The 24,409-nt window shown below is 46.5% G+C and overlaps 1 protein-coding gene across 1 annotated transcript in view; it reads right to left on the minus strand.

Moving 5' to 3' along the window:
• Nucleotides 1–24,409, minus strand: part of STS (steroid sulfatase) — a 95,426-nt gene that overhangs the window by 37,979 nt on the left and 33,038 nt on the right. Inside the window, exon 7 of the mRNA XM_040265373.1 lies at nt 13,343–13,480. Within this exon, the coding sequence (XP_040121307.1) occupies nt 13,343–13,480 (138 nt within the window). The remainder of the gene's footprint in view (nt 1–13,342; nt 13,481–24,409) is intronic.

The raw sequence follows: 24,409 nt of genomic DNA on the forward strand, positions 1-24,409 counted from the left end.
GTCATATAATTATAATATATAACATTATATAATTTATATATAAATTATAAAGTATTAGTTATATAATTATAATATAGCTATATACTTTTAATTGTTATATAATATATTATATATAAAGTCATATACACTTTTAGCATTCAGTTCAGTTCAGTCGCTCAGTCATGTCCTACTCTTTGTGACCCCATGGACTGTAGCATGCCAGGCCTCCCTGTCCATCACCGACTCCTGGATTTTACTCAAACTCATGTCCATCGAGTCAGGGATGCCATCCAACCATCTCATCCTCTGTCGTCCCCTTCTCCTCCTGCCTTCTATCTTTTCCAGCATCAGGGTCTTTTCCAAGGAGTCAGTTCTTCCCGTCAGGTGGCCAAAGTATTGGAGTTTCAGCTTCAGCTTCAGTCCTTCCAATGAATATTCAGGACTGATTTCCTTTAGGATGGACTGGGTGGATCTCCTTACAGTCCAAGGGACTCTCAAGAGTCTTCTCCAACACCACAGTTCAAAAGCACCAATTCTTAGGCTAGTATACATAATATATATATAATATAACATACTATATATAATATATATAATAATATATAATACATGATAACATGTTTTGTATATATATGCACACATATACATATACACATACATATATATATATATAGGGTTGGCCAAAAAGTTTGTTCAACTTCTCCATATGATGTCACGGAAAACTCACACTTTGCCAGTAGAGTTGCTCAGTGGTGTCCCCCTCTTTGTGATGCCATGGACTGTAGCCTACCAGGCTCCTCCATCCATGGAATTTGCCAGGCAAGAGTACTGGAGTGGGTGACCATTTCCTTCTCCCAGGGATCTTCCCAACTCAGGGATCGAACCCAGATCTCCCTCAAACTTTTCAGCCAAGCCGGTATATATGGCACGGTCATACAGGCATGACACACGGCCAGCACTGCATGCTTGATATGAGTGATGACTGTAACCAGGGACGCTGAAATCTTGCAGCAACCAAGACTGACCAAAAAAAAAAAAAAAACACCACTGACAACAATGACTCTGAAGTCACGGGGTTCCAATTCCATTTCTAGTTTTTACCACTGGTGGAAGGCAGGATAATGTTGCCCCTGTGTTGAGTCACTCAGTCGTGTCCAACTCTTTGCAACCCTACAGACTGTAGCCCACCAGGCTCCTCTGCCCATGGAATTCTCCAGGCAAGAATACTGGAGGGGGTTGCCAATTCCTCCTCCCAGGGATGTTGGAGGCCCAGGGATCAAACCTGTGTCTCCTGCATTGGCAGATGGATTCTTTAATACTAGCTCCACCTGGGAAGCTCAATAGAGCCCCCATATGTCCCCAAATGGAATCCAGGGAAACGGCACCTTATATGACAAAAGGAGAGTTTATTCCGGGCTCTGTGAGTGGGTCGAATACCATCATGAGGGTCTTTCTAAGGGAAAGAGAGAGGCTGGGGCGTTGGGGTCAGAGCTGCAGTGAGAGAGGTTTCAGGATGCTACGTCACGAGCTGTGAGGATGCAGGGAGCTGCCCCAAGCCAAGAGATGCAGCCCGTCTCTGGCCACTGGAAGAGGCAAGGAAGTAGGCGTTCCCGAGAGCCTTCATAAAGGAACGCGGCTGTGCCGACACCCTGATCTCAGCCCTCGTGGGCCCATTCTGGACATCAGACCCGCAGAGCCATAAGATCATCCAGTTGGGTTGCCCGGAGGCACCAAAGCAGTGGCGGCTTGTCAAGGCAGACCCGGGAAATGAAAATAGGGGTTCTGTGCCCGTGGGTGCACAGATCTACCGTCCCGTGCTGTACGTTACAGACAGGGAAGACGTGAGCATTCCACGGGACTAGGACCCGTGGCCTGGAAGGCGGGAGAGCACAACAGTGGCATTTTCATCACAGTTAGAGTTAGCCACTCGGTCCACTCTTTGTGACCCCACAGACTGTAGCCCACCAGCCTCCTCTGTCCATGGGATTCTCCGGGCAAGAATACTGGAGTGGGTTGCCATTTCCTTCTCCAGGGGGACCTTCCCTACCCAGGGGTCGAACCTGGACCTCCTGCATTGCAGGCAGATGCTCCACCACTAGAGCTACCTGGGAAGCGATTCAAAAGTACCTAAGCAGAGCATGAAAGGGCTAACAGGAGGGGCTGCAGGGAGGAGCCGGGAGTGGGTCAGAAAGTCCACAGAAGATGCTCAGCAAGGCCTCCCGCTCACGGACCCTGGGGAAGGCAGATGGAAACACGGAAGCCTTGGGCTCACAGAGGCCAGGGCTACTGGGTCCCTCTGGCAGAGAACACGCGGATGGATGGAAAAACGGACACGTTGCTCCCCACCGCCCAGAGCAGCGCCCTGTGACTTTAAAACATGCTGTGCAAAACTGGGGGCCAAGAACAAGCCCAGATGATGCCTCTTGCCTGGGGGAACACTGGCTCTCAATCAACAGCCTTTGAGTTGGCTAGGGAAGGAGAAAGATGGTTAGCAGAGCGAGGCGGGGGGGCTGTAAGGAAGATACAAGAAACAAAAGAGGTGATGGAGGCTGGATTCATTTTCTTTCTGAAAACGCCTGAACAGAGAAAAGAGGACGGTCTAAATTTAAAACGCTGGTCGAGTCACTGTCAAATTCGCATGTTTAACATCCTGCTGGTACTCGGTCCTGATGGGGAGTCACAAAGGGATGATGACTGAGTCCGTCTTTGTGCAAAATTCCTCCACCATTCACTCTGAGACTCGTTAGGAGCTGTCTAGTTAAGAGCTGTCTCCAAGCCAGACTTCCATTTCTGTCTCTGTCGAATACTGCCACTCGGCAGGTCAAATGCCTCTGAGTGGCAGGAGCGTATGCTTGCCACTCTTTTGCCTCATCTGGGCACAGAGTTGTATGAAATAATCCATTTGTCATTTCTTTCCTCCTCTTAGGCATCTCCCTGCCTAGATAACACTGATTCCCTGGGTTGGTGTGAAGCAGAAGGAAGCAGAGGCTTCCCTGGTGGCTCAGCGCTAAAGGACACACCTGTCAATGCGTCTGAAGACTGCGCACCCAAATTAAATAACCAAGCTATAGCTCCAGTGTCTCCATTTTCCCCAGTAGGAGGGGACAGACATAGAGCATTCAGTTGAGTTCAGTTGAGTTCAGTTCAGTTGCTCAGTCGTGTCCGACTCTTTGCAACCCCATGAATCTCAGCACGCCTCCCTGTCCATCACCAACTCCCGGGGTTCACTCAGATTCACATCCATAGAGCATTGGGTATTTTTTTTAAAAAATGTTATTGGAGAGTGGTTCATTTCTGATTCACAGCAAAGAAATTTGTTTATACACACATATATCTATTTTTTTCAGATTCTTTGCCCACTTAGGGTATTATCGAGTATTGAGTCGAGTTCCTGTCCTATAGAGGAGGTCCTTATTGGTATTTTTTTTTATATATATAGTAGTGTGTATGTGGGGTTTCCCAGGTGGCGCTAATGGTAAGGAACATGCCTGCCAGTGGAGGAGACTTAGGAGATGCGGGTTTGATCCCTGGGTCAGGAAGATCCCCTGGAGGATGGCATGGCAACCCACCCCAGTATTCTTGCCTGGAGAATCCCATGCACAGAGGAGGCTGGCAGGCTACAGTCCACGGGGGTCACAAAGAGTGGGACACGACTTAGTGACTAAACAAGAAGGAAGCAGGTGACAAATGTAACTAACCCAAGCATCATGTCATCCAAGAGACTCTAGCTTCCATTCTCCTCCTCGATGTATTCATTCAAGAGATAAAAAGGCCACCAGACACAGACGGGACAGGGCACAAAACTGCCCAGCTTCTATCAAAGCATAATCCACCACCGAACAGGGCAAAAATAAAGAACAATTGTCCACTCACACCACTGAGGAAGAGAAGAGGTGAAAAACTGTGGAACACCCTTAAAATAACGGACCTGGTTTGAAAAGTTGAAGGTGACGATTGAAGCAAGACATCAAACAGCAAAATTATCTGAGCCAAGGGTTGACACGTGTTCTCTCTCAAGAGCTGGGCGGGGGGGTGGGGGCTGGGAGGTGGGGGGGGACGGCACTATTTCATGGAGTGTCGGAGCTTTGCCCAAGTTCTCAAAAATCAGAAACAGCAGGGCCAGACTCCAGCAAATGAGGATGGCTTTATTTCAGGAAATCCTGATCTAGCCAATCAGCCATCAGACCGCATCTGGCTCAACTGCCATAGTCTGCTGAACATGGCTCTTTTTCTTTTTTTTTTTTTAATAATTGGAATATAGTTGATTTACAATGTTGTATTAGTTGACAAAGTGATTCGGTTATGCATAATCCAGTATCAACACTATACTTGCAATCTTTACAAAGCCCTCCATCTACATGTTAGATCTCATTTCCCACGATCTTCTTGGAAACCTGACATCCTCGTTGACCCCAACTATCTTCACTGCACCTGTGTGCTAACTCGCGTTAGTTGTGTCTGACTCCTTGCAACCCCATGAACTGTAGCCCACAAGGCTCCTCTGCCCATGGGATTCTCCAGGCAAGAATACTGGAGAGGACTGCCACTTAGGATCTTCCTGATCCAGGGACTGAACTCACGTTGATGTTCAGTCACTAAGTTGTGTCCATCTCTGCGACCCCATGGACCACAGCATGCCAGGCTCCCCTGTCCTTTACTATCTCTTGGGGCTTGCTCAAATTCATGTTCATTGAGTCAGTGATGGCATCCAACCATCTCCTCTTCTGTCATGCCCTTTCTCCTCTTGCCCTCAATCTTTCGCAGCATCAATGTGTTTCCCAATGAGTTGGCTCTTTGCATCAGGTGGCCAAAGTCTTGGAGCTTCAGCTTCAGCATCGGTCCTTCCAGTGAGTCCTCAGGATTGATTTCCTTTAGGACTGACTGGTTTGATCTCCTTGCAGTCCAAGAGGGCCTCAGGAAAGTATTGCTATGAACAAAGCTAGTGGACGTGCTGGAATTCCAGCAGAACTGGACTATTTCTCAGCATCCATTTCTACAGACCACGTTCCTCCCTGGACCGTCTTCTCTCCTGGTTATCTCTCATTTCCCTGTCACTCTCTCTTTTGTCTCTTTTTTTTTTGGATCATCTACCATCTCACCTTCTATATTCAACACATCTTCTTATTCCAAATGATCCCATACACCACTTCAGACAACAACCCAATACGGGTCTCTGCTCAGGAGTCCCAACTCCTCAAGGGAACCTCTACCTACCCAATCACACCAGTCACAAACCATAATGATGGTTTGATGGCTGATGATGGTTGATGTCTTCTTCTTCCTCAAACCCCATATCCAATCCATTGCCACTATCAATGGATTTTTTCCAACACATTCACGCTCTTCCATTGCTTTCTTCACTGAGTTAAACCATTGATCCTATGGTTTCCCTGGTATCTCAGTCGGTAAAGAATCCGCCTGCAATGCGGGAGACCTGGGTTCGATCCCTGGGTTGGGAAGATTCCCCTGGAGAAGGAAAGGCTGCCCACTCCTGTATTCTTGGGCTTCCCTGGTGGCTCAGCCGGTAGAGAATCTGCCTGCAATGCTGGAGACCTGGGTTCGATCCCTGGGTCGGGAAGATTCCCTGGAGAAGGGAAAGGCTACCCACTCTAGTGTTCTGGCCTGGAGATTTCCGTGGACTGTATAGTCCATCGGGTCGCAAAGAGTCGGATGCGACTGAGCGACTTTCACTTTCACTGATCCTTGAAACCCAAGCTCAGGTTTTTTTTTTTTTTTTTTTTTCATTTACATATTGACTCAAAAATCACTCCTTTTAAAATATTTATTTACTTATTTATTTGACCACACCGGATCTTAGTTGCAGCATGCAACCGCTTTAGTTTTGACATGTGGGGTCTAGTTCTCTGACCAGGGATTGAACCCGAGCCCCCTGCATTGGGAGCTCAGAGTCTTAGCCACTGGACCAGCAGGGAAGTCCCTGAAAAAACCATTTCCTACAACATGTCACGCACTGTTCTCGGTTCTGGGGATACAAGTGATGGGGGTCGAATGCATCTGCCAGCAGCGGTCTTGCACTCTGGCAGTTACGTAACAGTCAACCCTGCCCTCACTAAGGGCACTTAGGAGCCACTCTGCACACACCGCCTTTCAAATCATTGTGACAATGCTCTACGACGTTCCTACAGGGACAATCCTATCATTCCAGTTCTAAAGACAGGGAACCGAGTCTCTGCCCAGGAGTCCTAATTCCTCAAGGAATTCAGCCTCTATCCACCCAGTCAGACCAGCCAAAAGCATGAGATGTTTTGTATTATTCCTCAGTTCATCCTTATCCTCACTCCTTCAGCGTTTCCTTATACCAGATTTGGGTGATATTCTTGACCTCCAATTTTAACTACTACCCAAATGGAAATAACTGCATACATACATACATATATATATACACACATACATACATATATACATGTATATATACACACACATTTATTTTGTTTCTTTCCATCCATTCATCCACCTCTATCGATCCATCCATCTATATTTATCTGTCCATTCATTGATCTATATCTGCGTATCTATCCACATCTATCTATCATCTGTCTATACCTACCCATCCATCTATATCCATCCATCTATATCTATCTACCCATTCATCGATCTATATCTACCTCCCCACATCTATCTATTATCTTTCTATCTGTATCTACCCATCCGTCTATATCTGTTTATCCATCCATCCATCTGTAGCTATGCATTTATCCATCCATCCATATCCATCTACGCATCCATAGATATCTATTTATCTACCTACGCACCCATCCATCCGCATATATTCATTCTATTGGATGCATTAATGGGAATGTAGGATATCTCTCCTCAGTTACATCACACAATAGCTCTTGTTCACAATTTCATCTCCAGCAACACTGAGCTGCCTTTTCGCTCCCCAGAAGCATCTCATTTCTGCCTGGAATGAACTTTCCACCTTTCCTCCCTGCCAGCCAACACTTTCACACATCAGCCTGCAAAAGGCCAACATCTCCTGGGAGGTTCTCTCAGTTTCCAGGTTGGGTGAGCAACTTCCACTGGCCCCTTCTCAGAGGTTCCTGTCTAGTTTGTTATCTGACACCATGTCCTTTGAGCTCCATCTCAGCAGAAGAAAATAGGAGTTACTAGCAGTCAGAGACCCTGTATTCATTGCCACAATGCTTTAGAAGCAGCCCCGGGCCTGGCGTACTGTGTAGACTCAATACATGCACGCTTGTCAGTGGAAGTGAACCAAAGGATTGAACTGCTAAGCGGGGATAACATATGAGCTTCTTTCAAAGAGGAAAAGCCCAGTGAACTCCTAGTACACAAGTCCTGCCAGTAGCGAGACCGGCCAGCACTGCCCACTCTCAGGAAGCTGATGAAACTATTTGCCAAAATCTGAATGGGGCTTCCCTGGTGGCTCAGACAGTAAAGACTCCACCTGCAATTCAGGAAACCCAGGTTCGATTCCTGGGTGGGGAAGATCCCCTGGAGGAGGAAACAGCAACCCACTCTAGTACTCTTGCCTAGAGAATCCCGTGGACAGAGGAGCCTGGTGGGCTACAGTCCATGGGCTGAATGATGAACGTGAATGTAACCACCTCCCAATAAACTACCAGAGCTTCTTGCTCTTATTTCTTTTTTCCCAATGAAAGTATCCATTGCTCTGAAAGCTGTGTGATTATATGAGGCAAGGAGAAGCCAAAGTCAGAAGCAATCTGGACTCCAGCCCATCAGCTCCTTATAGAACGTGTACTTCAAGGACCAGCAACTGCAGGAGCTTCCATCCAGGACCCAAGAGATTTGGAAAGCCTCCTTTCTTGCACACACAGGAAAACATGATTTTCAGCCCCGACCCCCGGCAACCAATGTTTCTGCAGACGTTATCTACACACAGGGTTAATTTATCCACTCCACTGGCATTTATTACCTGCCTGTAGGCAGAGTAGAAGGGAGCTGGGCGTTGACGGGGGAGCCGCCTGCTGGGTGACCTTGACTCTGGAGAGGAACAAAACTGAAGCCAGAGACAGGAATATAATGCTCTCAATCCAAGACTCCAGGGAATTTTCAGCTACGAGGAAGAGCCTGGAAACGCTAAACTCTAAGAGAATCTTCGGTTATTCTGGTCCCAGCTAAGGGAGGGTATTTTAGGGAAAAGGTGAAAATGAGTTTACAAATATCATGTGTTGGGGACGGTGGGAAGTAAAGGGAACCCTTCTGCGCTGTTGGTGGGAATATAAGTTGGTGCAGCACTGTGGAAAACAGCATTCAATTCAGTCCAGTTCAGTCGCCCAGTCGTGTCTGACTCTTTGCAAACCCATGGACTGCAGCACGCCAGGCTTCCCTGTCCATCACCAACTCCCGGAGTGTGCTCAAACTCTTGTCCACTGAGTTGGGGATGCCATCCAACCATCTCATCCTCTGGCGACCCCTTCTCCTCCCACCTTGGAGGTTCCTTAAAAAACTAAAAATAGATCTATCCTAGCATCCAGCAAGCCAACTCCTGGGCATACATCCAGAGAAAACTAAAGATATATGTACCCATATGTTCATAGCAGCACTATTCACAATAGCTAAGACATGGAGACAACCTAAGTATGCACTGACAGGTGAGTGGATAAACAAAACGTGGTACATACGTACAATGGAATATTACTCAGCCGTGCAAAAGAATGAGATGATGCCATTTGCACCAACTTGGATCGACCTACAGATGATCGTATTAACTGAAGTAAGCCAGACAAAGACAAAGTATGATATTATTTACATATGGAATTAAAAATAGGGTACAAATGAACTTACCTATGAAACAGAAATGGACTCGCAGACATATTAAAAAAAAGAAAAAGAAACTTATGTTTGCCAAAGAGGGAAGGTGGGGAGGAAGGGATAAATTAGGAATTTGGGATTTACAGGCACACACTACTATACATAAAACAGATAATCAACAAGGGCCTACTATATAGGTCAGGGAACTCCACTCAATATTCTTGAATAATCTATAAGGGAAAACAATCTGAAACAAAATATATATATACCTGTGTGTAACTCAATCACTTTGCTGTACACTTGAAACTAACAGAAGACTGTAAACCAACTATGTGTGTGCTCAGCCGCTTTGTCGTGGCCGACCCTTTGTGACCCTGTGGACCGTAGCCCGCCAGGCTCCTGCGTCCATGGGATTTCCCAGGCAAGAATATTGGAGTGGATTGCCATGCCCTCCTCCACTAATCCAACTATATTTCAATTTTAAAAAAGAATGACAGGGAAAACTAGTAGTGTCACTATCCCTTCAAACCCAGAATATTAGTTTTTAAAAATGCAGACTACAGCAGGGTCTAGTGTTCCTCTGATTAAAAGGGATTTGCTGTTGAACTCTGGTAAAGTGATTTGATCACAGCCATTCTATCAAGGTGGACTAGTGAGACAGATCTGACTGGGGAATACCAGGGGATCACTGAGCTTAAACAGTACAGATCTTTCTGAGCAGTTCTGATTAAGATGTGAAATCAGTATTGTTCAGAAAAGGATGCTCTTTTGATTGATGAGTTTAAATGGAGTGATTCCCCTGTGTTTGCACAAATCATAGGAATGCATGTGACTTCACAGCTTTAGAAAAGAAGCTGCCTTGACCTTGAGAAGTCGTTAAAAACAAGCTATCTTAATCTTTTGAAGTTGTTTTGGCTATTCCCCATAGCTAGACGGAAGTCACAGTTTTTACTTCTTTATTTTTTTGAGAGTATGATATAGTAACAATGTTTTGTGAACTTGATTTCAACTAAACTTGACAAAGGGATAATGCTTTGCAATAGAGTAGCAACTCACGTACTACTACAGTGTCACACATCCTTTCTAGGAGTCAAGAAAAGCATTTCTAACACATCCGATATGCTCAACACTGGAGAGGATGTGGACGAAACAGAACCCTCTTGCCCTCTTGGTGGAAATGTAAGTTGATGACTGCCTCTATGGAGAAGAGTATGAAGATTCCCTAAAAACTTAGGAATAGAACTACCTTACGACCCAACAGTGTCCCTACTGGCCATATACCCTGAGAAAACCATAACTGAAAAAGACGCACGTACCCCCAATGTCTTGCGAGTCCCTTGGATTCCAAGGAGATCAAACCACTCAATCCTAAAGGAAATCAAGCCTGCACATTCATTGGAAGAACTGATGCTGAAGCGTCAAGACTCTGGCCACCTGAGGCAAAGAGCTGACTCGTTGGAAAAGACCCTGATGCTGGGAAAGATTGAAGGCAGGAGGAGAAGGGGAGGACAGAAGATGAGATGGTTGGATGGTGTCACCAGCTCAATGGACATGAGTTTGAGCAAGCTCTGGGAGATAGTGAAGGACAAGGAAGCCTGGCATGCCATGGTCCATGGGGTCGCAAAGAATTGGACACGACTCAGCAGCTGAACAACAGCTACAATGTTCACTGCAGCACGTCTTACAATAGGTAGGACATGGAAGCGACCTAGATGTCCACCCACAGATGAATGGATACAGAAACTGTGGTACATATACACAATGGACTGTTTCTCAACTATAAAGAAGAATGCATTTGAGTCGGTCCTAACGAGGTAGATGAACCTAGAGCCTACTGGATGCAGAGAAGTAAGTCAGAAAGAAAAAGACAAGTATATTAACGTATATAGATGGAAGCAATTGCACTCATCTCACACGCTAGTAAAAGAATGCTCAAAATTCTCCAAGCCAGGCTTCAGCAATACGTGAACCGTGAACTTCCTGATGTTCAAGCTGGTTTTAGAAAAGGCAGAGGAACCAGAGATCAAATTGCCAACATCCGCTGGATCATTGATAAAGCAACAGAGTTCCAGAAAAACATCTATTTCGGATTTATTGACTATGCCAAAGCCTTTGACTGTGTGGATCACAAGAAACTGTGGAAAATTCTGAAAGAGATGGGAGTACCAGACCACCTGACCTGCCTCTTGAGGAATCTGTATGCAGGTCAGGAAGCATCAGTTAGAACTGGACATGGAACAACAGACTGGTTCCAAATAGGAAAAGGAGTATGTCAAGGCTGTATATTGTCACCCTGCTTATTTAACTTCTATTCAGAGTACATCATGAGAAACGCTGGACTGGAAGAAACACAAGCTGGAATCAAGATTGCCGGGAGAAATATCAATAACCTCAGATACACAGATAACACCACCCTTATGGCAGAAAGTGAAGAGGAACTAAAAAGCCTCTTGATGAAAGTGAAAGAGGAGAGTGAAAAAGTTGGCTTAAAGCTCAACATTCAGAAAACGAAGATCATAGCATCTGGTACCATCATTTCATGGGAAATAGATGGAGAAACAGTGGAAACAGTGTCAGACTTTATTTTTTGGAGCTCCAAAATCACTGCAGATGGTGACTGCAGCCATGAAATTAAAAGATGCTTACTCCTTGGAAGGAAAGTTATGACCAACCTAGATAGCATATTCAAAAGCAGAGACATTACTTTGTCAACAAAGCAACAAAGGTCCGTCTAGTCAGGCTATGGTTTTTCCTGTGGTCATGTATGGATGTGAGAGTTGGACTGTGAAGAAAGCTGAGCATCGAAGAACTGATGCTTTTGAACTGTGGTGTTGGAAAAGACTCTTGAGAGTCCCTTGGACTGCAAGGAGATCCAACCAGTCCATCCTAAAGGACATCAGTCCTGGGTGTTCACTGGAAGGACTGATGTTGAAGCTCAAACTCCAATACTTTGACCACCTGATGTGAAGGGCTGACTCATCGGAAAAGACCCTGATGCTGGGAAAGACTGAAGGCAGGAGGAGAAGGGGACGACAGAGGATAAGATGGTTCGGGCATCACTGACTCAATGGACATGGGTTTGGGTGGACTCCAGGAGTTGGTGATGGACAGGGAGGCCTGGTATGCTGCGGTTCATGGGGTCGCCAAGAGTCGGACACAACTGAGCGACTGAACTGAACTTATGGAATCTAGCAAGATGGTACTGATGAACCTATTTGCAAGAGGAGCAATAGGGAACAGACTTGTGGACACAGTCGGGGAAGGAGAGGGTGGGAAGATTTGTGAGAATAGCATAGAAACATATACACTACCATGTTTAAAATAGATGGGAACTTGCTGTGTGAGTCACGGAGCTAAACCCAGGGCTCTGTGACAACCTAGAGGGGTGGGATGGGGTGGGAGGGAGGTTCAAGAGGGAGGGGACGTCTGTATACCTGTGGCTGACTCACACTGATGCAGGGCAGAAAGCGACAGAGTACAGTAAAGCAATTATCCTCCAGTTACAAAACAAAACAGGGAGCGGCAGTGAGCAGGCTTTGCAGATTGTATGCAAACCGCAAGCCAGCAGGCATCTTTCAGACCTTTGACCCTCTCTTTCCGACCCAGCCTCACCATCCTCTTGTGTTTCTGAAGACTCAGCTATCATCACGAAATCCCACTACACGCTCCTCCTTCCCTGCTCCATCCGGCTTTCCCAGAGTCATCAGCTGGGGGTCCTCTGTCCCCAAACTGGGGCTCCATCCCACCGCATATGTGGCTTTCGTAAATAATGTATCGCCTGCCCGCCGCTTCTATTACTATGATTTATGTACACATCTCAACCACAGCCGCTAAGCTGCTCTGGAACCTAAAGGACCCTCTTCGGGGGAATGAATGGATGGTGGGGATATGGGGTGAGGCGGGGCAGCTAGTATATGAAATTCAGTCTCTGACTGCATCTCAAGAGAGGCTACCATCTATGAAATAACAAAACCAACTTTCTGCGCATAGCCCATACCCTCATGGAAATAGGGAGAAAGCACCTCGTCTTCTTATATAGGAATACAAGCTTCCAGCTTCTCGCCACTTGAAAATAAGAGTGAATGCAGGAGGGCTGGCTGAATCATTTCACTAAAGAGTTCCTGGAGGGCTTTGCTGGTGGTCCAGAGAGTAAGAAAGTGCGCTGCCAAAGCAGGGGGCCCCGGTTTGATTCCTGGTCAGAGCAATAGATCCCACATGTCACATCTAAGAGATCACGTGAAACAGTGAAAGCGTTGGTCACTCAGGCGTGTGCGACTCTTTGCAACCCCATGGACTGTAGCCCGCCAGGCTCCTCTGTCTGTGGGATTTCTCCAGGCAAGAATTATGGGGGTGGGTTGCTATTTCCACCTTCAGGGGATCTTCCCCACCCAAGAATCAAATCCGCATCTCCTGTGTCTCCAGGTTGGCAGATGGATTCTTTACCACTGAGCCACCCGGGGAGCCAAAATACATAAATAAATACACATATTTAAAAAAAAAAAAGAACAGGACTAAGGGCCTCCAAGGTCCGGAAGAAGGTGAGCGAGGGCTGAGCCGGGGGGCCCAGGGCTGACACCATGGGCATTGCCCACCTGAACACATTTCTTACCTTTGTAGATGCCGTTACTGCCTCCTTGAACTTCCCCTTTGACGGTCACCTCCTCTACGTGAGCTCCTTGGTCGGAGGAGAAGTACACTAGGGTGTTATTAGCCAGTTTCAGCTCTTCGAGGACATCCAAGATCTGCCCTGAAGGGGAGGAAACACTCAAGGTTAAAAAAGCACGATCTTTACAAAAGAAACAGAGGTGATTTGTCCTTGTGCAGTCATCTGGGAATTGGTGATGCTGAGGAGACACTCTTATACCCTGAGCCCTCCCGCCCACACAGATTCTAATCCAGTATGCGCCATAATCAGAAGGACCCACAGTGGCTGGGCACTTGGCAGAGACAAGGAGAAAGGTTAGTCATGGAATTAAGTATCATCTGTAAGCATCATTTGAACCTCTAGGCATCATGGGGCAATCCTGCAAGGAGACTCGATAAAGCATTCTAGAGGAACAAGGCTCACACACTATGAGCCCTTTGAAGGAAGATGCTAGCAGACAGAGGGAAGATTATTGCAATCATCAGCTGGCCTTGGTCTTGAGGTCATTAAAAAAGGCTACTAGATGCCATCTGTATGTGTTAATATACGATCATTGTTTTTTCTCCTTTGAGCTTACTTCACTCTGTATTAAAGACTCTAGGTTCATGTACATCACTAAAAAGGACCCAATCTTGTTCCTTTTTATGGCTGAGTAATATTCCACTGTATATATGCAGCACGACTTCTTAATCCATTTGCCTAGAGGAGTCGGATGAGGGGGTGGGGAGGAGGTTCAAGAGGGAGAGGATAATATATATATATACCTACAGTTGATATGTTGTACAGCATAAACTAACTCATCATTGTAAAGCAATTATTCTCCAGTTAAAGAAAAAGAAGTCTACTAGCTTTCCTCATCACCTGGGAAAAAACTAAACCATCAGGGCTCCTCTTACATGAGGAAACATCTCTATAAATACTTTTTGATGAAGGACCTTTCTAATAGTTACCATAGATACCCAGGTCTAAAACTGCCCATCGTGAAAAATCTATTTTCTTCACACTTTCCTTTTCCTTGTCTTCATCTTTTTTCCCCCAAACAGCATGTTCTAGACTAACCCTGACATACTGTTGTTGTTTAGTCGCTAAGCGGCGTCCGACTCTTTGGGATCCCAGGCACTGTAGCCCACCAGGCTCCTCTGTCCATGGGATTCTCCAGGGAAGAATACTGCAGTGGGTTGCCCTTCCCTTCTCCACAGGATCTTCCCCACCTGGGGACCAAACCCGGGTCTCCTGCATTACAGGCAGATTCTCTACTGTCTGAGCCACCAGGGAAGCCTAGGAAGTGGCTGACCCAAAAGAAAGAGTGAAGTCTGATTCCAAAGCCCAGACTCTCAAAGCCAGCACAGCTTAGCAGATGAAGAGCACGACACAACAGCTCCTCTCTTCATCAGATTCGTCCAGGAAGACAGGACGTGAGTACAGAGCACGGATGACCCTACACCAGACAAGACTGCATCAAACAAGACACGTGGCGCTTGACTGCACTTTTCTCTCTTTATACCTCAAATTTTTTATAAGGAAGAAAAAAAAAAAAACAGAAGCGAGCGGAACATGGAAGAATGGGCTGAAATACAGCCTCTCTGATTAGGAAGCTCTCATTGGGCTTCCCTCATAAGTCAGTTGGTACAGAATCCGCCTGCAACGTGGGAGACGTGGGTTCCACCCCTGCATTGGGAAGATCCCCTGGAGAAGGGAAACGCTACCCATTCCAGTATTCTGGCCTGGACAATCCCATGGACTATACAGTCCATGGGGTCGCAGAGAGTCGGACACAACTGAGCGACTTTCACTCAACTCACTCATATACTCTCAAATCAGGAGAAAATGGTGGTCAGACTAGAGGTATCCAATTTATAATTTCCACAGAGATGCCTTATAGTCCCATGGTGCTAGCTTCATTTGGCCAATGCATACAATTAGTTATACTGTGAAGTATTAAAGGGTCTGAGTTGGTTTTCTGAGGTCTGCTAAGAGCTTTAAATGCTTCTCAAGTGGCTCAGCTGTAAAGAATCTGCCTGCTGATGTAGGAGACGTGGGTTTGATCCTTGGGTAAGAAGATCCCCTGGAGAAGGAAATGGCAACCCACTCCAGGATTTTGGCCTGGAGAATCCCACAGAGGAGGCTGGCTGGCTGCAGTCCATGGGGTCGGACAGGACTTAGGAACTAAACAGCAAGCACAAAGAGTATTTAGACCTTATCTCTGCCTCTTCCATTTGCACTCAACATGCATACAATAAAGCGTACGGGTTCCTTCCCTCAGTGCCCACGGGGGTTCAAACTGTACCAGCTCCTACCTACATGCAGGAACCCACAACTAGGAGCCAGCTTCTACCCCCCTACAATGGCTTATTTGCCTCCTTTTCCCATCTGCTGAAAGCCATCTTCACAGCGGCCTAGCAGCTACCCTGCTCTGTCCAGAAAGTCTCGTCACGTGTGAGGTACAACCCTTTCCATATTGTCTTGGTGTGGCTCAAGGATCACTCATCTTGATGGGGGACCCACATTTTGGGGTGAGGTCCAATTCGTCAGTGTGGGATAATTACATCCAGAACTCTACAAGCACACCAGGCGTCCTTGGCAGCAGAAGTAACGACTGAAGAGGCTTCCCTGGTGGTCCAGGGCCTAAGTGACTCAGTGGTGAAGAATCTGCCTGCAGGAGACGCAGGTTTGATCCCTGGGTCGGGAAGATCCCCTGGAGGAAGGGAATGGCAACCCACTGCAGCATTCCTGCCTGGAGAATCCCCATGGACCGAGGAGCCTGGCGGGCTGCAGTCCCTGGGGCTGCAAAGGAGTCAGACACGACTGAGCGACTAAACCACCGCAACCCAGTGGCCGACACTCCACGCTCCCAATGCAGGGGGCCCAGGTTCCATCCCTGATGAGGGAACTGGAGCCCACCGGCTGCAGCTGGGAGTTCAGAGGTCACAACTGGAGACACCCACGTGCCTCGGTGAACATTGGCCATCCTGTGTGACCTCATGTGTGGCAACTAAGATCCTACTCAGCGAAATAAATAAATATTAAATTTAAAAAGACAGTAACCAAATATGGGTAATCGGCCAAATAAATATTTTAAAGAAAGACAAAATTAAAAAATTAAAAATTAAAAAAATAAAATAAAGATTAAAACATAAAAAAGACAGTAACTGAATATTGGTAATCGGCCAAATAAAAAAATGTTTTAAAAAGACAAGAACTGAATATGGGTAATCGGCCAAATAAATAAATATTAAAGAAAGACAAGAACTGAACATGGGTGATCCTATCCAGCAGCAGATCACACACCCCATGGAGTCAGGCCCTCCACCCCGGGGGCTGCACCCTCACTGATTTCGTCCAAAAACAGAGGGTAAAAAGATATAGAGTCCACCCTCTGCGGAGGTGGCAGGCGTGATTTCCAATGCAAAAGCAACATCCGATTCATCTGTCACCAGGCATACTCTTGCTATCTGATTGCAACGCCACAGGCTAGAGGACGTTCAATCTCTCTCAGTGCTTCATTCCATATGATAAACATTCCTGGAAGCCACGCCGTGGAGATGAACGTCGTCCTCAGGATCAGGGGATAAGTCTCGCAGGACTGTTTCAGCATGTTGTCTCCCGTGATCAATCATCGCCAGCCAGACATTTATTAGGCTGTGCTTTGGTTCAGCTCCACAAACCACCTGTGTGCCCAGGATTGGGGTAATTGGACTCTGACACTAATTTAAGGCTTATCACTTTGCGAATGGTAATTAGTTTAATGAGTTGGCATAGGAAGGAGCAACAAGGCAGAGATATAACCCCCACATAGACTCTGTGGAGAAGGAAATGGCAAGCTGCTCCAGTATTCTTGCCTGGAGAATCCCGTGGACAGAGGAGCCTGGTGGGCTACTGTCCTTAGGGGTCACACAGATTCGGACACGAATGAAGCGACTTAGCATGCATGCATGCACTGGAGAAGGAAATGGCAACCCACTCCAGTGTTCTTGCCTGGAGAATCCCAGGGACAGGGGAGCCTGGTGAGCTGTAGTCCATGGGGTCGCACAGAGTCGGACACGACTGAAGCGACTTAGCCGCAGCCGCAGACACTCTGAAGGAAGAGGGCCCTTTGGGGGCCTTCCCTGGTGGCTCGCTGGGAAAGAGTCTGCTGGTCAATGCCTTTGATCCGTGGTCTGGGATGAAACTTGGGTTTGATCCCTGATCCGGGAAGATCCCGCATGCCGAGGGGCAACAAAGACCATGTGCCACAATCCTGAGCCTGCGCCCTGCAGCCCTGGAGCTGCAACTGTTGCAGCTCATGTGCCCTGCAGCCCACGCTCCAAAACTAGAGAAGCCCCGCAATGAGAAGCCCACAGCCCACAACTCGAGAGCAGCCCTCCTCCCTGCAACGAGAAAAGCCCGTGCAGCCACGAAGACCCAGCCCAGCCAAAAACAAAAAGAACTGCAAAGAGAATGTGTGAAAAAAATTCACACACACACACACAAACACAAATGCCCCTTTGGGTGCACAGAAAAATTTCTAAGTATTAATAAAAAGACACAGATCAGGGTTTCACTTCCTTGTGCTGTAATTGGTATTTGCAAAAGGGCATACAGCCATGCACCTCTGTTTCAAACAAAAGTATTCTTGAATATACCTATATAGAACTTAGTATAAAGAAAAATGCTGTGAAGAAATATCTTTCTGGAAAAATGTGGCTTCCGTGGCAACTTCTATGAAAACAACAAAAGTATTTAGACCTTGTTTATTTATAGTTGCCAAAACCTTGGAAGTAACCGAGATGTCTTTCAGCACCTTGGTAGGTGAATGGATAAACTAAACTGTGGTCCAGCCACTCAATGTAATATTATTCACCGATACAAGGAAATGAGTTATCAAGCCATGAAAAGAAACTGCAATGCATATGACTATCACAGGAGACCTGGGTTCCAACGCTGGGTCGGAAAGATCTCCTGGAGAAGGAAACGGCAACCCACTCCAGTATTCTTGCCTGGAGAATCCCATGGACAGAGGCGCCTGGCGGGCTGCAGTCCGTGGGGTCACAAAGAGTCAGAGACCCCTGAGCGACTAAACAACACACACACACAAAGGTGAAAGAAGCAAATCTGAAAAGGCTGCACACTGCATGACTCAACTGTGTGACACGCCGGAAGCCGCAAAACCGTGCAGGCAGTACAAAGATCAGTGCTCGCCAGGGGCTGGGGATAAGGGAGGGATGAACAGGGAGGGCAAGTATTATATTCAGTTGAGTTCAGTCCCTCAGTCATGTCTGACTCTTTGCCACCCCATGAACCGCAGCACACCAGGCCTCTCTGTCCAACACCGACTCCCAGAGTCCACCCAAACTCACGTCCATCGAGTCGGTGATGCCATCCAACCATCTCATCTTCTGTCGTCCCTTCTCCTCCTGCCCCCAATCCCTCCCAGCATCAGGGTCTTTTCCAACGAGTCAGCTCATCAGGTGGCCAAAGGACTGGAGTTTCACCTTCAACATCCCTCCTTCCAAAGAACACCCAGGACTGATGTCCTTTAGGATGGATTAGTTAGATCTCCTTGCCGTCCAAGGGCCTCTCAAGAGCCTTCTCCAGCACCGCAGTTCAAAAGCATCAGTTCTCGGCGCTCGGCTTTCTTTATGGTCCAACTGTTACTTCCATATATGACCACTGGAAAAACCATAGCCTTGACTAGACGGACCTTTGTTGGCAAAGTAATGTTTCTGCTTTTTAATATGCTGTTTAGGTTGGTCATAACTTTCCTTCCAAGGAGTAAGCGTCTTTTAATTTCATGGCTGCAAGTATTGTGTATAATACTGTAATGATTACACGTTTGCCGAAAAGACCCTGATGCTGGGAAAGGTTGAGGGCAGGAGAAGAAGGGGACGACAGAGGATGAGATGGTTGGATGGCATCACCGACTCGATGGACATGAGTTAGAGCAAGCTCCGGGAGCTGGTGATGGACAGGGAGCAAAAATAAAAGGCACAAATCCCATAGTGAACTGTAACGACGACTATGCATTTTAACTGATATTAATGGGATTGCAAAGAGCCGGACAGAACTGAGCGACTAAACTGAACTGAATGTATCAATATTGGCTCATCAAAGGCAACACACATACTGTGCTAAGGTGGTCTAATGTTTGGACTCTTGCCTTCCAATGCAGCGGGGTGTGGGTTCAATCCCTGGTGGGGGAGCTGAGATTCTACAAAAAGACAAATGAACGAAAGGAAAAAAAACAAAAAACAAAAACAGAAGCAATAGCATAACACATTCAATAAGGACTTTAGAAATGGTCCACATCAAAAAAAGAAAAAGAGCGAGAATACAGAAATCGTGTGCAGAAGTGACTATAGAAAAATTCTCTGTACTTTCTGCTCTGTTTTCCTGTAAACTTAAAACTGCTATACAATAAAACATAGTCTACTGCGAACTGCAGTCCAGGGGTTAGGACTTTATGTTTTCACTGCTGAGGGACCAGGTTTGATCCCTTCCTGGAGAAGGAAACGGCTACCCACGCCAGCATGCTTGCCTGGAGAATTTCATGGACGGAGGAGCCTGGTGGGCTACAGCCCGTGGGGTTACAAAGAGTCAGACACGACTAAGCAAGTAACACTGGGAGAACTGGGGTCTTGCAAGCTGATTGGCTTGTTTAAAAATAAAAAGTAAGAAGACACAATATTACAATAAGCAAACATTTCTTTAAATTGTCTGCCAATTTTTAAAAGATGACTTTCAAATGCCCTGTTGGTTCCCACGCATCGTCATCCCGCATTTAACTCGTGTTGACAAAAAGCCTACTGAAAAAGGGATAAAAACCAGAGCGTGCAGAGGGTCGGGGATGGTGGACATTTGATCCCAGATCCCCCTGGTGCAGCTACATCCCCCCGTGACAGTTTTCCCTGCAGGCCGTTTTCAAACCCAGACAACCCAGCAGCCGCACTCGCTACACAGAATCCTCTTACTAAAATATATCTCACATCTTCCCTCATCTTCACACCCCTCCCTAGATATCTCCTCCAAATTCCAATATTTTCAAACAACCAGGATAAGATATTTCCTTTGCCCCCACCCATCCCTTCGATCCATCGCCTAGGGTGATAACGATCATTTTCATCGAAAGGACCGTATAACACGGGACTGGGATTAAGAATCCCAGAGAAATCTAGCTGATGCTCCCATGCACGGATACCTGAAAAAACATCACATTTCTGATTCTCTTTCAGTTCTTTTTCCCCCTGAGAGAGGCACCCTCGTATCTCATACTATTTAGGTCTTAAATGCCAGAATCTCATCCGAAAAGCCCATTAGCTGTTAGATGTTTCATGACATTGATCCTATAAAGGTCTAACATATTCCTCGTCTAAAAAATTCTGCAGTGAAATCTCCTGTGGGAACAAACGCCGCTGTATTATTCTTGCTTTCAGAACCACATGCTGCAAGTCAGAGGTCCGCAAATATTATCTTTCAGAGGTTCTCCAGGTATAATGACACCAATTTATATCGGATGATAGTTCTGAATTACCGGTGGAGGGCTGCAGGATAGTGTATAAATGAAATGTTTTATTTCCAAAGCTTCCCCACATTCTTCCTGAAAATGAAACAAATACAGAAAGCAAGCCATTTTCGAGAGCACTTTGTTATCTAACCGGAGACAGCAAGATTGAGTGTATCGGTGGGGGAGCTGGGGGGAGAATGAGGGCTTGCTGACGAGGGTTCGGTCATTTCAAAGCAGAAATCTGGGAGGTGTGAAAATGACAGTCCCTTCCTCCCACAGGTGTGAACGCAGGTTGAAGGAAGCCTGCGTTCTGGAGAATTTGTCCCTTCCACTGATTCGTGCCACAAGCAAGAATCATGCCACGTGCCACTGTGACGGACAAAGTGAGATGGAAGGTTTTCCAGTCCTCAGCCGGAATCCTAGGTCTGGCCTGAGACGGAGTTGCCGTCATGGAGAATTAACTGTTCAGGGTCTGGCTCCCAGGTCCCAAGTCCTGGGTCCCTGGTTTGCTCACTGCGGTTGCTGACCTCTGAGTGGGTGCACGCGTGCTAAGTTGCTTCAGTCGAGTCCGACTCTGTGACCTTACGGGCTGCAGCCCTCCAGACTCCTCTGTCCATGGGATTCTCCAGGCAGGAATACTGGAGTGGGTGCCCGCGCCCTCCTCTAGGAGATCTTCCCGACCCAGGGATCGAACCCAGGGTCTTCCTGCATTGGCAGGTGGGTTCCTTACCACTAGCACCCCCCGGGAAGCCCCTCCAAGTTGGAGGTCATAACATATAACTGTAGAGGGTTGCCATGAGTGATGACAGAGACCTGCATCGCAAACTCTTAGCCCAGGACTGAGTAATCAACGCAGCTTAGCTCTTTCTACAGAGGAGTTAAAAATCAGAGTTAAACCATCAGCTTGCCTGCATCAAAACTACAACGAGGTACTACCTCCGACAGGTCAGAATGGCCATCACTAAAAAGTCTACACATGTTAGAGGAGTTGTGGAGAAATGGGAACCCTCCAACACTGTTGGTGGGAATGTAAGTTGGTGCAGAACAGTATGGAGGTTCCTTGAAAAACTAAAAATAGAGCTACCATATGATCCTGCAATCACACACCTGGGCATATATCCAGAGAAAACCGTAATCCAAAAAACATACATGCACCCCAAAGCTCACAGCAGCAATATTTACAATAACCAAGACTTGGAAGCAACCTCCCCATCCAGGGAGAGAGGAATGGACAAAGAAGACGAGCCACATATACAAAGTGGAATATTACTCAGCCATAAAAAAGAACGGAATAATGCCACCTGCAGCAACATGAATGGACCTCGAGCTTGTGATACTGAGTGAAGTTAAAGAGAGAAAGACAGACATCATATGATATCGCTTTATATGGAATCCAAAAAACGACGCAAATTAATTCATTTGTAAAATAGAAACAGACTCACAGACATAGAAAACCCACTTGTAGCTAGCAAAGGGTCGGGAAAAGGGATAAATTATGAATTTGAAATGGAAAGGTATACACTACTTTACATAAAGCAGATAAACCACAAGGACCTACTGTATAGCGCAGGGAACTATATTCAATACCTTGTAACAATCTGTAACAGAAAAGAATCTGAAAAAGTTGTGTGTGTCTATATAAAATTGAATCACTTTGCTGTATACCCGAAACACTGTAAATCAACAATACTTCAATAAAAAAAATTTTTTTATCAACTTTTCTAAGGGAAGACTTGCTATTTCAGTAAATCTGGTTTTTCTCTTGTTTCCTATAAGGTAGGTTGATTCAGGCAAAATATGGAAACAAAAACACCGTGACATCGCTATTCACCGGTCTGGAAACACCGAGCTCATTAAGGAAAGGGAATATCTCCTGAAGCAGACACCCATCGTGAATAATTAAGAAAGAATTTCCACCTACTCAGTGTAATTCAGGGAACACAGGCAATGCTAAAAAATTCCCCTAAAAGTATTTCAGTAAGTCCTTCCTGTGATCAACAGGTGAATGATGGAATGCAAATGTTCCCGAAGAGGGTAGGATCTGAAGATAAATGAGAGAGCACCTATTAATAACTGCAGCAGCCTGTGGTGGCTACGACTCTCTGCGGGGCTTAGGGAAACACTAGCTGGTATTGGGAGCAAGCTTCACCCTATGATCTGATGCGTCCCTGAATCAGTTACCAGGAGAGACAAATTAGGCTGTCATTGACCCTACAAAGGTAATTCTCTGTTAGCTTACGTGGGATTAGAAGCATAGCCAACATGGCTATCTTTGTCAACGTACTGACGTGCGCCTGCTCAGCTGCGTCCAATGCTTTGCAGCTAGCCCTGTAGGCCACCAGGCTCTTCTGTCCATTGTCCAGGAGAGAAGACTGGAGTTTGGGTTGCCAATTGCTCCTCCAGGGCATCTTCCTGACCCAGGGATTGAACTTCTGTCTCCTGCATCAGAAGGCAGATTTTTTACCACTGAGCTACCTGTGAAGACCTTTATGTTGTTGTAGCTGTTCAGTCGCTCAGTTGTGTCTGACTCTTTGTGACCCCGTGGACTGCAGCACGCCAGGTTTTCCTGTCCATCACCAGCTCCTGGAGCTTGCTCAAACTCATGTCCATCGATGCCGTCCGACCATCTCATCCTCTGTCACCCCTTTCTCCTGCCTTCTATCTTTCCTAGCATCAGGGTCTTTTTCAAATGAGTCAGTTATTGGCATCAGGTGGCCAAAGTATTGGAGTTTCACCTTTGGCGTTCATCCTTCCAATGAATATTCAGGGTTGACTGCCTTGATGATTGACTGGTTTCATCTCCTTGCAGTTCAAGGCACTGGAAAGCGTCTTCTCCAGCACCACAGTTTGAAGGCATCAATTCTTTGGTGCTCACGCTTTTTTATGGTCCAGCTCTCACATCCATACATGACTTCTAGAAAGATCATAGCTGTGACGAGACGGACCTTTGTTGGCAACGTAATGTCTCTGCCTTTTAATACGCTTTCTAGGCTGGTCATAGCTTTGACTAAATACGATAAATAGATAATTAGGATGATCAGGGTAACTAAGAAGCCTGAAGCTGCGAGATGGAAATGTTGTTTCCTCTGAACGATCCTTTCCTGACGTGGCTTCACTTCACTTCTCGGGTTCCTTCCTGTCTGACTCCACGCTGCCTCCAGGAACTTCATCCTTGTTCTGTGTTGCCGCTGGTTGCTATGATTACACGGTGATTTCCAATCTCAAGCCCATCTCTGCCCTCACAGCAGCTCTGCTGTGAGACGGATTTCCCCCTCCAGCGTTTGTTCTCTACCACCTGGGATGCTTCCAAGGCTCTGCTTAACCATCTTCTCCGATTAACAATAAATGGTGTTTTCCCACCCTCACCCCCACCCAGGGTGATGCAGGGGATGGAAACAATTTGAATAACTCCAACCAGTCCTCATTCTCAGCGAGCACAGCTGTGCTTTTGCGCACGTACACAAGAGCAGCATTACCGCATGTGTTCAGTGGCATCGCACGTGTGAGTCTGGGTGTGGGGGGATCAAAGCCAACGTGCCCGCAGGTCGGAG

This window comes from Oryx dammah, unplaced genomic scaffold (genome assembly GCF_014754425.2).
Source record: "Oryx dammah isolate SB20612 unplaced genomic scaffold, SCBI_Odam_1.1 HiC_scaffold_23, whole genome shotgun sequence".
NCBI lineage: Eukaryota > Metazoa > Chordata > Mammalia > Artiodactyla > Bovidae > Oryx > Oryx dammah.